Source organism: Gavia stellata, chromosome 1 (assembly GCF_030936135.1).
Source record: "Gavia stellata isolate bGavSte3 chromosome 1, bGavSte3.hap2, whole genome shotgun sequence".
Lineage (NCBI taxonomy): Eukaryota > Metazoa > Chordata > Aves > Gaviiformes > Gaviidae > Gavia > Gavia stellata.
Genome location: NC_082594.1, coordinates 88,149,607 through 88,164,624, shown reverse-complemented (window position 1 = coordinate 88,164,624; position 15,018 = coordinate 88,149,607). Strand labels below are relative to the sequence as shown.

Below are 15,018 nucleotides of genomic sequence, written 5' to 3'. Positions count from 1 at the left end.
ATTAGATCTCACTTCATGCGTCTAAAATTCAACCCCTCTTTGCATGTGCGTGCAAATTCTCTCGTAATACCTGTTACAGGAGCTGAGCAAGGTACAATCCCCCAGCTCTTTTTTAAAATTTATTTTTAATTTCTCCCATCATTTTGAATATTCTTGGATTTAGATTAGAGGGGGGAGGGAAAACCTCCAAACCCCTTCCTCTCCCCAGATATTTAGTCAGTACTGGTTTCTTTCTCCCCCCCACCCCCACCCCCCCAGTAAGACCTAATGTAAAAAAGCAACAAACAAACAAGTTAGACTGTTGTAATTTGGTCAACCACTCGGGTGCTATCCATATCCACCATTTCAACACACTCTATTTCCTCACGGTTTTCAGGATTCTTCTTCTCTTTCCTCTTCTTCTTGGATGGTGGCAGGAAAGTCAGTATCACAGGTAAAATGGCAAAGCAGTGAAAGAAGGTGACTAATGCTATTAAAAACAAGCACCTGAACAGTGTACGGGTCAGATTTGAAGGCACAGCTGCAAGAGGAATCAGACCAACAATATAGCAGAGGTAGCTCTGCAAAATAGCTACCCCATGCACTTCCAGGGCATTTTTCACCCATTTAGTTCTTGTGAACTCTTTGCCCAGGACAAAGGTTGATAACAGTGGAGCACAGTTGTCAATTGTATAATTAATTCCGTAAATTAAGCACAACACAGAAATACAATCTAGTTCCACTTTCCACAAGGTCATAAAACCTATAACTCCAAACTCAACTGAGGCAACAGTTAGAGTGAGCCAGACATTGATCAGAGAGTCTGCCACCAGGAATGCAGAGAAGAAGAGCAGAAATAAAGCACTAATGCAGGAGTTTTGTAAGGGGGCTCCCACTGAAGAGGCATAACGATCCATGTACACAAACGATGGATTGAAAACTATGAATTTCACCTTGGAGGTGAGAGAGAGCTTCCTCAGGGTCTCCAGGAGGTCATAAAGTTCTTCCCTCTTGGTTTCCATTGTCTTGGCCACCAAGAACATCCTGGAGGCCACGACATCGACTTCGTTGTTGTATTTCTTGGAAAAGATGATATCCTCCGAAAAATGGGCAAACTGAGGGGCCTTCAGGAAGGAGTTCCTCAACATATCAGTGAAGTTTTTCTTGGGCAATCCGGTAGATATGTTGAGTTTCCTAAGGTAATTTAAGTAGCTTTCAAACCAAGATATCCTCACAAAGCCCTTGGTATACTCTAGCACATCCTCCTGGACACTGGTGTTCCAGTACTCGATCGACTCGTAGATGTAGAACCCAATCACCGGGCTGTAGTTGCTGAAATACTTCTGTTGGGCAGTCGTATACTCAATGGTCCGTGTTGCAGTCGCTACGATGTTGCTCAGGTCTGACCCTTCACTGACCTGCAGGTAGCCCATTAAGGCAAAGGAAATATAAACAAGGTAAAAGAGAACTACAAAAGGCTTGACGTAAGTGTTTGTTATCCAGTCACAATAATAGCGTTTAAGGAACCACACCAAAAGATGACTCTCGTAAGTGTTCGTTTCCTCTGAATCTGCTGTGTCCTCGCTGAATTTGGCTGTCAGAAGAAACCTATACCATGCAGGCTTCTCTTGCAATACCTCTGGCTTTGGTACCTTTCTGCAGAAGATACTATGCTGGTAGTTGTTTTCTATGTAGCCAGTAAACACCAGGCTGGAACCATAAAAGGAGAGTACATAGAGGTAGTTGAAGAAAATTGCAATACAGGAATTGCAGCAGAAAATCCTGGCTGCTTCAATGTTAGTGAAGGGACTGGCACCTATTCCAAAAGTGACCAGGTACATGGCAGTGGTGAGAGAAAACGAGAGCATGGAGTCTGCAAATACAGCTGCAGTCCTCTCTTTAACGTGTTGGTCTTCTCTAGTTTTTCTCCAGGAGGACAACATTTCAAAAGTCCCATATAACCCATGACCTACAATAGAGAACAAAGCGAGTGTTTAAAGTACTCAAATCAACATGCGGAAAAATCTAACGTGGACATGCTAAAAGACTCAAAGGAGACACAGCTTGCCGTTATCAATGCTTGAAGTAAACATCCTGCAGAAGAGAGAAATCATTATGGTGGTCTAAGCCACAGGAGCGCATTTTGCTACCTCACTAGCAAACCTTACTGCCAGAGCTTGAGGAGAGTTCTGCATCACTGGTGCAGGGTTGATGGGTTAAAGAAAAAGGATTTTTTTCTGGCTGGCTGTTTCGTTTCGTTATTTCGGAGAGCCTGTGATGGAAGATGCTCTGAAATTAGTTTTTCCTGGTGATGGGATCTGACCTGTGGTGAAAACAAAGAAATACAACCTTGAAGTGCCTAAGCTGGAAGCAGAGCATTGGTTGGCTGCTTTGTAGAACATCTGTAAAAAAATGAAACCTTCATATAAGCTGAACATTGCCACGTAAATCAGTCACCGTCCACTTCCTATACAAGTTTTCCATGAGGAAAAAGAAATCCTAGAAACAGAACAAACAAAAAAAGCACAAATAAATTTTAGAGATGCAGAATGGTAGAACTTATATGGAACTGCTTAAGGCATTGGTCTTCTTACTTCAATACGTCTAAGGGCTTGTAAACCCAAATATAGTCTATTTTTCTTGGCAGTTCCTACATTTTGTAGTGTATTTAAGTAACTCTTAAAATGGATATAGCATTCATGAGAGGAGATAAAGACCTGCAGATCTAAACTCCTGTGTTTAACCCCCAAGTGCAGGTATATCCAGAAAAGTGCATGGTTTTATCTTAATCCCTGGTCGGTCATCTTCCTCTTACAGTTCCTTTTTTGTGATTGATAACCAAGGCGCATTTGGAGGACACAGATCTCTGCTCTCTCATAGTGGACCTGAGCTGGGAACGCAGCCATCAACGAGGTATCAGATGACAGTGGCTGAGATAAAAGTAGGCTGGTGTTTTACACAGAGATGAATGTAAAAATACAGTCTTTGTATCACACCTAAAATCTAAGACTTTAGTATTTTCTCATAATAATTTGTATCATGTTCATCTTTATTTAATAGATCCTCTCCATCTAATCCCACCCTCTTTGCTGCCCGTTGATTACTCCTCCTCCTTATTCTTTTGCTGTTTTTGTTGTCCCCTGTCTACCTCTGTGGTCTGCTCTTGCATTATCTCTAGAAATTCCTAAAAGCCAGTCCACAGTGTTTTGCTCTTACCCATTCCCTGATAACATCATCTAAAGCGATCAGTGCTGAATTAGTTGCTGATGACACTGATGTGCAATCACTGGATTTTTGAAGATGATGCTCCAGTCAGACAGGTCAAGGTAATTCAGAGATCTTTGTTAGAATTTCAGGCTGGCTGCAGAGTACCAGAATTGCTGTATTGGCTCTGTTTTCTCCACCTGTAGATGATTATCACTTTTGCCACATGGGCTATGAGTATTGGTCAAGAAAACCCCAAACAAATGAGGTGTTCTGAAGAACCAGAAAATATATTAGAGGGGTTGGAACTAGACGATCTTTAAGGTCCCTTCCAAACCATTCTATGGTTCTATGAGCATGTTTATTCTTAAATGCCTCATGTAGGCTAAACATTTAATTAACTTGACAAAATAACCCTTTTGTTGTCAGTACCTTTTACTGTAGGGGCAGCTGTAGTTGATTCACTCCACCATTCCTGCAAGGAATATCCTATCTACATTTTAACAGATGGCAGAGCTGGCCACTCTGTTAATGCTGAAAAGAATAGGTATGGGGTATTTTATAAAGAATTAAAAATACAGAGCTCATAAGATGAGCTAATAGGAGAGCTGGTGTATCTCCTTATCACAGTCACCTGGTATTTAGAGTAACCAAGTCCGTGCTCTCACGTATGTCAAATATCTTACCTACATTGTTATTTGGAGTCACGGCATGGACCACGACTGCCCCATCTGTAGCAATATTATGCTCCTGATTTTGGTGTGGCATTTGGCATTCACCTTAATTTCCCCAGTGTTCTACAACTGCTGTCAGAGGCCAGGTCAAGACTGTCAATTTGATAACTAGCACCGTGCCCCCTCTTAAAGCTAATGGGGAATACCAGAACTCCCCAGATGTAAAATGAAGCAAAAAGCACAATCAGTGACTGGCACCCCGCTGCTAATTATGCTTCAAATAGTTATGTTCTAGGCTCAGTAGGGAAAGCTATTAAGCTTGCTTTCAGTGTGTTCTTTGTAAAGGCAGACTGACCTTTATTTAAATGTAACTGATCACTTGCCAAAGCAGGGAGTGAGAGGTTTAATCCATTTATGGCTCCCATAAGTCCTGCAGACAGGCTCATCTGAGAATTTCACATAGCATCATATGCATTAGCTTCGAGTGAGCAAAACAGTATAAAATGAGGTCATTGAATATTACAAATTACTTCCTTCGTGAGCTTTAGCTATAGCATGTTTTTGTAAAAAAACATTTTAGCGTTAATAGGTTCTTGCCTGAAAATACTCAAATAGCTGCATTAATTTGGAAAGCCTTTCACATTGCAATGAATAAAAGAATTTAGAGCTAATTAAATACGATGCTGAGCATGACTTCTTAACAGGTATAAGATTTTGGATAATGTCTGATAACATGACTCCTGATACCACATATTTTCTGTAAGTAGGAAACTAAAAACACAATTTGCTCTTACATAATCTTCAAGTACCCTAAAATGGAATCCGATTTAGAGAACTGCTCGAGTAAATGCACGAAGAGGCTTCACCGCAGGTGCTCCACAAAGCCAACAGAAAAACATTTAGATACTCTTCTATTTTAGGATAGGTTCCTTTTGTTGTTTGCTACACAATCTGTGTGCTAGGAACTGGTATTTTCCTTCAATTGTACAATTTGTGATTCCTCTGTCTGTTTGTATAATAGCTACAAAATTCTCATTTACCTTTAGGATGACAAGCCTAAATGACAAACTGGCATACTTTTTGCATCAGTGGCACTACCGACCTGATCCAGTATCCTCTGAGAAAAAGATTAAGCCCAAAGTCGTGCACAAATTAGGCATGGCAGTCCAAAGATGAGCCTTATTTAGCTAGAATGGGGTTTACCTAACCTAATTTACTCCTCTAAATACTGACTGCAAGCACAACTTGGGGTGACAATCTCCAATGTTGTCTAACTCGCTGATCCTTGTATAAGTCTAACCTACGGAGATTAGAGCAGATAGGTCCACGGAAGCATTGCGTGCGAATTTCTTTCACTATTCTGTCATTTCAGAGTTTCCATTTTTTGTATCCCTAACTGATTTGCACCAATTACCTCTATTTCTCTTGCTGGTGCTATGTCTTCCCTATATAATATTAATGAGAAAAAGGCAATTGTTTCCTTGCAAATAAATTCTGTAATTGCTTTAACTGATTTTCCCTTTTTACTAGCGATTTAGCCACAAATCTGTAACAATTTAGAGCAATTTGTTCATTATTCACAGTCATTCAGTAAATAATAAATATTAACTCAAACAGCTAATGGGCTACTGGAGATCTTTTCCTGTTGACATTTGCTATTATGATTCACTGGTCGTGCTCTACAGTCAGGCTGTATAACCATGAGCTAAGAAGAAGGAGCACACAGAAAGATGGGATGTTTTTAAGGAAAAGAGGTTCTGAATGGGCAAAGGAAAATCTTAGGGGAATAGGAGAAAGGTATTGGAGAAAATGGAGACCAAAATATTTTTTTCTTTATTCTCTTTTTCTACTGCTTTGCATTGTAGGTGATACACCTACCACATGTCTTAGATGACTGAAGACAGAAATTCTGGCTTTTGTAGCCAAAGAAAACGAAGGATAGATAGTCACTGTTATTTCTGAGGAGCTTAAATTTTTTATGGGCTGAGGTGGGCTGTCTTTAATTTTAGAAGCTAATAACAATACCAACAATAAAAACAATAAATTATGCCTAGCTTAAATACAGCGCTTTTATGAGTAGCCTTAAAATGCTATAGTATTAGCCTCCTTCAGGATCAAGTCTGGCAATCACACATGCTCTGCAAAATCAATGCAGAGAATGCATGAGAGAAAAATAGCACTTGCAGGAAGTTGTGAAAAATAAGGCAAGATTTTCTGTTGCTTAAAATTATCAAATTATTTACCTCATTTTAAACACTACTTATGTGCAGGCACTTAAACTGTTCTTTTTAGAACCATTTTAAAATCTCAAAAAAGAACTGCCTCCTTTTCCCTGCTAAGTAGTTGTTCAAGCAAGAGGCTTTTATGAATGGGCATCAGCAGCCTAGGCTTAAAGTTGGCTTTGCTCCTGCCTGGCAAATGGCAGGACTGAAGCAGAGAGGGGTGAAGGGATTTAAAGCAGGCTCAGAGCCTGTGGGAGGGCAGTGAAGTGACCTCCCGGTCACTGGAGTCACAGACCAGCTCTCTATTCACTTGGCTTAATTGCTTCCCTACAACAAAGGCTGCTGCCCGCTTTATTGTTTAAAGATTAAGGGATACGTTCAATTTTGCACTAAAATCATGTGAGGTTTTGATCTCATTGTTATAAACTGAGATTTAGGTATTCAAATAGACGCCTTCTGTAAGAGAAAGTAAGGGAAATGACTGAGAACAAGGTTTTGGTTCGTCTTCTTGCAGTTTTACCCATCTATGAAAGTAGCGAATAACAGTACACTGTGGCTTTCACTTTTTGGTTCTTAGTGTTCTGAAGGTTGTGTGTGTTGATACTTGAGTACAATCTCTCCGAATAAAGTCTCACTTACAGGTTGTGAAGTTCCAGCCTTCTGTACGGAAGGTTGCATTTCAGGGGTAATTAATATTATTCATCCCATTTTAATGCAGTGGCACACAAAACGCTAGTAATGATTGATCTCCACCTCAGTGAGGCTGAATGCTGTACCAGCAGGTATGTTGCCCATTAACTGCCAGAATTAAGACTAATAAAGCACCAAACTGTCTTCCTAAGGGGGCAGACTCCTCTAGCAGCAAAGCTGGGTTAAGAGGTGCTTCTCCCTTCTCAGGCACTGCTTCCCCTCCCCTACCAAAGTTTGCTGCTCCCTCATCGCTACTCATTTACCTGTTTCTAGTCCAAATTGGACTAAAGGAACAGTCGGGATTAGAAACATCAGCAGCCTTTTTTTTTGAGGGTTACTTTTTAATCTGAAATCTTTTCCTGACATTGATGACATGAAAGACTGGCTGAAATTGGGAATGAGTCATGGTGGGAGGTATGGGAGCCTTGTAAACTTGGTGGGCAAAAACCTGAAGTGAAAGCACGCTCTGACAGAGTTACTGAGGTTAAGCCTGGATTTTGATTTTGTTTTGCTTGTATTGTAATGACTGCATCCTTGTAACACTATCCGTTCAGCTGGATGAATGCTGTCTCACTTAGGTTGATTTAAGACTGAAATCACCCCACTGAATAGGAGCACTTGTCTGCAAGAGGAATTTAGTGTGCTGTGAAAAAGTGTGTGAATTTACAGAGGACTAGCTGTGTTGCACCAGCTTTCTTTGTGGAAATCTGTGAAGGACAGCTTGATTCACGTCCACAGTGGAGTGAAATACCAACCACAGAGACAAACACCAGACGAATTAACATGAAATAGTTAGGATGCTATAAATTCATATCCCAGCTTGCTGCCATTGCAGGCAAGGTCTCAAGAACTGCACTTGTGCAAAATTAGTACGTGGAAGATCAGAATCAGACCGTAGGAATTGCCCTTTCCAAAACGATACCTGTAATAACATATGATATAATGAAGGTGCAATGAATTTTCCTAGCTGACAGTATTAAAAATAACAATGTACACTGCTCAGCTCTGGGATTGCTTTCCACAGTAATGTCAACAAAGAGGCTGAGATAATTTCCCCTGCTGACTTATTTTTTCCAGCTAGATCAGTGAGCTCATCAGCTCCCATCTTCTGAAAAGCCAAGTGAAACTGCTAATCCACATTCCCTTTGTCACAGGAGTTGCAATCAACCAGTTGTTGACTAAATATGCGACCTGCCTCATGCGGCCTCTTCCAGCAGGCACAATTTTAACTCGGAACATATAGCAGGTTCAAAGTGCTACTGAATATCCAGGCAGAGCAAGAGAATTTGCCTCCAGTTGAAGAAAACATCTGGCTTCATACTCTGTTCCCACTAAAATAATAAAACACTACAGCTAGCTGAGATCCTTCAGCATGCAGACAGAATTAGCACCAAGCCTACCTTATATAACAGTTTTCACTGAGTTTATAGCAATTTAGTGGCATGGGTTGAGCTGAATGATGAGTTAAATCATCATTGGCATGCTGTTGCAAGAAACTGTGGGTTACTCTACCCAATGTCCACCTTTGTGGTCCATAAACGGTGCTGCAACACTACAGTTCTGCTGCGTGAATGTCAGACCTCAAAGAGGGTGCGTATCGTCAGACATCCCACCGTGGGCAGACTTGCCCATCCAACCCAAACATTCCTGCTGAGCAAAGAAAATGCACTGCAAATCCTACTTGCTTTTCTTCCACTTGCGTGAGTATTTCTGGGAGCACAGTTCACAGTGTAGAGTAAAATCCTGCAGGATACTAACATCCTATAAGGTACGCATCTGATCAACTGTGTTTCCAGGCAGCAGTGTTCATCTCAGGAGAATTGTGGCAAGGGGACTGAGGGCTGTAGACAGTTGAGTAGTCTTAAACGCATCCTCCTTTGCAAAGTGAGTGAAGTCCCAGCCACCCAAGCACAGCCTGCCTTCCTTTCATACCTCCAAGCACAGGTTCAAAGGGCAAGTAAGCCTGAACACTACATGCAGGCATGGTACCTGGATTAAGAAGAACACATGAAGAGCGATACGGGATGGGATGTACTGGTATAAGCATACTAAGCATAAGCATACTATAAGTACATACTGCAATGCTTTCTTTACCCCCGTCACACAGACCCTACATGTCTGTATTGTAACTGAATTACAGGTATGACAACATATCTGAAAAATATGATGACAATACTGTTGGGTAGGTTCAGTATTTGCAATTATTGTTTTAAAGACTACTAAATTTTACACATGTATCACTAAGGGGTACTACGCCTGCAGATGTTAACATCTGACTTTGGGTCTTCCCAAAAGAGAAACATACTGAAATTAGACATGTCAGTCTGTTAGGCATCTAGGCATGACACCAGCAGATCAATCTCTGGGATTGCTTTACATTTGAGTATTAGCCATTCATGCTCAATTGTCACGCTAATGTCTCCAACCATGCTTACAACAGCACTGGCCGTCCCAGTCAGAAAGCCCCAGGCATGCCCATCTATTCCTCAATTTACTACTGGGATCCAAAAAAAGAGCGTCTTGGTGCATTCACACCAGATAAAAATCTGCCTCAGTCTCCAGAGAGAGACTTGTGTTTTCTGCTGTATCTACTTGGCAACAAAATAATAGAAACCAAAATGTTTAATAATATGCTCCCAGTATCTGCTGTGTTTCACAGCTGTGGGCGGCTGCGCCCACAGAAGCGCACCGCTGAAGAGAAAGTGTCCCCGTACAACACACTGTATTGGTTGGTGCATGCAGAGAAGAAATCTTCAACTGGTGCTCAGCGCTTCATGCTGTGAGACCACAATGTTATTTTTAGTCGTAGATCCTGCAGAAAGACTCTCCGGGCTGTTAAGCCTGCACTCAAATTGCTTAATGCACAGGCAGGAAAACAGCGTGCGTCTGGAAATCCAGCACAAGGTTTATGCCTCATTTAGGTCTCGTGTAATGCTGCCAAGCACAGCTTAAAAGGGGGCTACGTGCCTCATAAGACTCATATAGATCTGCTGCACTGGAGTCATTTTGATCCCAGTCTTCTGGCAACGAGTATCTGCCATAATACCCTACATTTTCTACATTTCTAAACTTCACTTTTGGAAATGTAGCATAGGATTAGCTCTCTGTTCTCCTGTGAAACAGTCTGTTTTGGTCAGGTGTAGCCCTTCCTGAGTTATACTAAAAAGTACACATTTGCACAAAGAATGCACTGACAAAAAGAAATCACCCTCACGCTCTCGGTCTCACCCTAAATGGTCGGGCCACAGGTCAGTGATGCTTGGGGTATGCGATGCATCCCAATTATAAACTCCCCAGCACTATCTTTTATTGTGGCAAACAAGCAACAATGAGCCCATGTTTTAGAAAATGGTAGGAATCACAAGCTAATTTTAAGAGCATGATCTACATATTACTATTAAAATGAAAATCATTCTACATATAAATCCCTAGCTCTGAAGAAATACATACACACACACAAGACACATGTCATTTTTCTACCTATATACGGGGAAAAGAAACAAAGAGAAGGAGAAGTATTTTAAATAAGTAGAATTAAACAATGCCTCAATATTCACAGTCCTAGTCTTCACCACGATCCCTAATCAGCAATAGCAGTAACATGGTTCACCACTTTTTATTTTTGGAGTATGTGTATTTTAAAGCTCTTCATTGTAAAAAACCATCTCACTTAATACTGCATTTTCAAGTTATTTTTTTTTAAACCATACCAAATTCAATTCAAATTAATAGCCTCATTATAATGATTATATGAGAAATTCAGCATGTATGTGGTTAATCTTGAATAGTCCCATTGAATCACAGAATCACAGAATCACTAAGGTTGGAAAAGACCTGTAAGATCATCAAGTCCAACCATCTCAAGAGAGTAAAAATTGCTGATTTAGGCTTTGGGAAAATGCTGGGTTTTTTGCTTGGATCACCTTTTTTCAGTATTGAACCAATGTAATATTCGAGATTTTGTTGTTATAGTGATAGCAAGAATGTCAGATTTAAAAAAAAAATTAAAAACAGAAATACATTTGAGAGAAGTCTTGGGTGGCTCTTTTATTTTGAGAAAGACCAATAAGCAAAGCAAGTTATAGTTCAAAACCTACTTTTATATATAAAGAGAATATTTAATTCCACTTAAGAATTGGTAAAGGCTTGTTTTGGCATTTAAATAGCAGGCTGTCAACTCTGTTTAAATGTTTGACTTGCTTTCCTCTGTTTCCATGAAAGACCTGGCAAAAGTTAAAAGTCATATTTCGTTCAGCGCAACAGAAGGAGCTGAGCGTTAGCAAAATCTGGTTTTAGCTGCTGGAATATTTATGCCTGCACGGCGCACTCATCTACCGACCACCCAGACCTCGTGCAGATCCGAACCGAAAGCATTTGAGCCCTATGTGCAAGCCTGCGGTTCTGGGGCAAGCAGCAGGAGAGCATCTCACTCCCGCTGGCCTTCAAAGGGTCTCCCCGCCCGAGAGTCCCCCGCTCCTCCCAGTAACGCCTCTTGGCTGCCTTTAGCTCGCCAGCATCAGAAAATCCCCCAGGAAGCACAGCACCCTGCCTAAGCCGTTATTCGAAGAGGCAGGGAGAAAGGCTTAGTTTTTGCGACATGGAGGATGACAAGAGGAGGAGGGCAGAGGGCTGCTGCTGCCCACCACCGCTGCTGGCACAGGGTACGGACCCCGGGCTGTGCGGGGGGAGCCAGGACCGCCCTCTGCACCAGAGGGGCCGCACCGGACGTGAAAGTCTGATGCCAGGGTAGTAAAGGAATGACAGATGTGGCCGGCAAGGTGAATTTCCCCCATGATGCATGTACCTCCAGCCTCCCCAGCCAAGGAGGTGGTTAGATGTAGAGTTAGTATGTTAAGTACCACCTGGCTTCTCTCGCATATGACATGCTTAAATTTGTATCAGCAGACAAAACTGCAAACTGATTTTCCCCACAAAGTGCGTTTTTGACAGATTTTATGCACGCCGTATAAAAAAATTACTTAAAGGTAAATGAAAGCTACCTGCAATCACCGGTGAAAGGTTAATGTTACAGAACAGCCAAGCGACCTACAGTACATGACAGTTCCTGAAGATGGAGTAAGACACAGTAAGTATACCTGGGGCAAAATCGTGTTTTAAATCTGTTTTAAATTTCTAAGTCCACAAGCCAAAATATTTTCTAGGAGTGTTGTGGAATATGGGCCAGGGGAATATGGATTGATTTACCACACTTCAAGTTCCCCTGTTCTGGTGAGAAAGCTGCAACCAAAACATCTCAGGCATACCCTTAAATTGTCCTGTGTGAGTGACGTTTGTCGTTACTCTTACTCATAACATATAGATCTGCCATATGTGAAAAACAGCATTCAAGAAGTTGCAAAACTTCAGCTAAAGCACATACAACCTATTATTTTTACTGATTTAAAAAAACAAAAGAAAAAGAAAAATAAATGACAAGTTTGGAACTCAGCTTGGGCTTTTCACCAAGCACCCAGACTTAACTTAATCCAATTTAACTTAGTCCACCTCTGCCAGTGTCCTCTGCCAGAATGCAGAGGTCTCATCACCTGAAAATGGCAGGCCCCCTCCCTGCCACACATGCCTCTCAGCTACTGCCTGTTTGGGGGATGTCATTCATTAGAAGCCCAAAACATGCACCATCTCTCTCGTAGAAAGACCTAAAATGAAAAGCCATGCCAGTTCCTGCTGACCTTCCCCAGGTCTTCACTGACCATCTGAGTCCAGTATGCAAAGTATACCACAAATCTGTATATATATATTTCCTACATGTATATATAGAGATAGCAAAAGGTTTTCTTTTCCCTAACATTTGAACTTCCAGTAAGTTTTCATATATGTGGAAGTTTCTCTCGAGAGATTTCACTACTTGAAGAAAATCAGGATGTCAGAGCCAAACTCTCAGTACCTTTGATTGACTGGGACTTCTCTGACAAGGCCCTCCACTAAACTGTTGCACACACTGACTTCTTTGCAGTTAAAAGAATGCAGACAGTAAAAGTATAACATGTTTCTGCTACCCTTTGCATAAACGAATGCTCATTAAATGTACTGCATCACCTGTAACACACTTTTCATACGAAATAAGTGTATATTGGAGCACCACCAAGATCAGGAAATGCCTGATCTTACTCAATGATTGATTGTACAGCACTTGGTTTCAGCATTAACCTGTTCTCTGGACTGACTTCCTACAGATAACAGCTCCTCTTTTCCAAAAAGCATTGTATTTACTGAGTCACCAACACTCTTCTGAAGCCAAGCACGTATGCGTGCAGGGATTTCACTGGGGTTTGTGGTGGTGAGGAGGGGGAACGAACACATTGGCTGTGTCACCATCACACGTGGCCGGCTGCAAGCTCTACTTGCCGCTTTTGCACTGCATGGGAAAGGGCTGGTCCAAGTGTCTAAAATACTCTGCCACCGTTTGTATTTTAAGCCTATTTCCTTCCCATGCATTGGTGGCTTCTTGGTGTTTCCTCAAAGGGCTTGGGGCACCCTCCTTCGGGAGGAGAACTGGAGAGAGGGAGACCAGCAGGTGGAGGAGGTGGTTAATCACGTCACTTTTGGGTGGAAAACACTGACTTTGGTGAGAGGACTCATTGGTACATCGAGTGAGGAGGCGTGGCATGGGGGCCTACTTCTGCTCTTCCCCGCGAGGAACAGAAATGCCGGGTGATGCTTGAGGGACTGCAGAAGATGCATGGCTGCTTAGAGAGCTCAGGGAGAGATTGAGGGACTGAGGAGAGAAAAAGGAGAGGAAAAAGGAATGATGAGGAAAGTGACATGCTTGGGATTTTGCTCAGGGAAGATAAAACCAGATTATTTTATTTATTTCTTAGAAGACGAATGAAAGGAACAAAACACAAAATGTTTTAGGACTATAACTGAGCTGCACAGGGTTGAACTGGGAAAACTGAGCAGATGGAGTGACAAAAAAACAAGTGTACTTCCAGGGCACTCCTGGAGTCCTTTGGCAGTGTGAAAAAAGCAAAGGATAAATGGTGGAAATAACTGGGAAATCTGAAGCAGCTGAGATACAGCTGCAAGCTATGGTGGGGACCTGTCTGGGAGCCAAGGAAGTTATTGAGGAATATAGGGAAAAGGGTAGGAGCAATGGGCCCAGCTGTGGCTGAGGAGAGGGGAGGATGGGAGAGAAGAGAAATAAAAAAAAAACCAAAATAAAATGGCAGAGAGGACTCACTGACAGCAGTGGGGAAAACAGGAGAAAAGATGAAGGAAGCTTAGGGAGACCAGAAGATGCCGAGAGCTGTGCAGCCATCAGGAAGGAGATGCCGTGGCCTGGAGCAAGGGGACGGGTGAGATCTGCTGGATGAGGCTGCTGGAGATTGCAAATGAGGTGGGTGAGATGGGAGAAAGGGGCAGGGGAGCAGCAAGCTGAGGCAGCCAGCTGAGGGAGGACACGCTTCTTCCCAGCACGAAGACGGCAGAGGGGCAGCCGGACAGGGAGAACGAGAAAGCTTAGCTCGGGGAATAAAAACAAGAGAGACACAGTAAGCGTCACATTTTTATTAACTAACTGGCAACAGGAAAATCGGTGGAAAAGTACTATACAAAGTCAAACACATGCGTGTGTGTGTGTTACCTTTGTGTGTGGACTGAAGGGCACAGGGGAGACCTGTGCAGGGGCTGGTTTTCTCTCTTTGAAACTCTCTATATGTAACCAATGTTGACACTTCAGCTTTACTGAACATAGCAAACACTTGGGTGCTTGATAGGGAGGATATCGAATGCTTTTAGGGCTTACGAATTTGGCGTATGTTGCAATTCCCTACCAGCACGTTCTTCCAGAAAACTGAAGAAGGAGCCGGGCCGGGTGCCTTACTGGCACCGAGGCGCAGCTCCAGCGAGCCAGATGTGCTGGCACGTGCTGGCCCCAGCACTCTCGTCCTCTCAGGGTTTTCGCGCTGGTTGTTAGCTGCCCTGCTTGATTTAGCTACCTGTTGCCTTCATGATCCCTGACTTTCAGCAGTCCTCTCGCTTGCCCTCTTTGTTTTTCACTCCCACCATCAAACACACTGAATTCCCCTCTTCTGTTACCTGACGGTTTCCTTTCAACCTTCTTTCCCAACTGCCTCTGACCTCAGCCCCCATCTTTGCTGCTCCCACTTTTTGCATCCATAAATCCCCTGTACAGGGATCTCAGCTCACTCCTCCACCAGCACGGCTCTCCCCCAGGCAAGCCATGTGGAAAGCGTGCGTCCAACAGATTTGCGTTTCTGAGAAGCGAC

The 15,018-nt window shown here is 42.5% G+C and overlaps 1 protein-coding gene across 1 annotated transcript in view; it reads right to left on the bottom strand.

Moving 5' to 3' along the window:
* Window positions 1–293: 293 nt before the first annotated feature.
* PTCHD1 (patched domain containing 1) overlaps window positions 294–15,018 on the bottom strand; it is a 34,227-nt gene continuing 19,502 nt past the window's right edge. Inside the window, exon 3 of the mRNA XM_059821273.1 lies at window positions 294–1,948. Within this exon, the coding sequence (XP_059677256.1) occupies window positions 294–1,948 (1,655 nt within the window). The remainder of the gene's footprint in view (window positions 1,949–15,018) is intronic.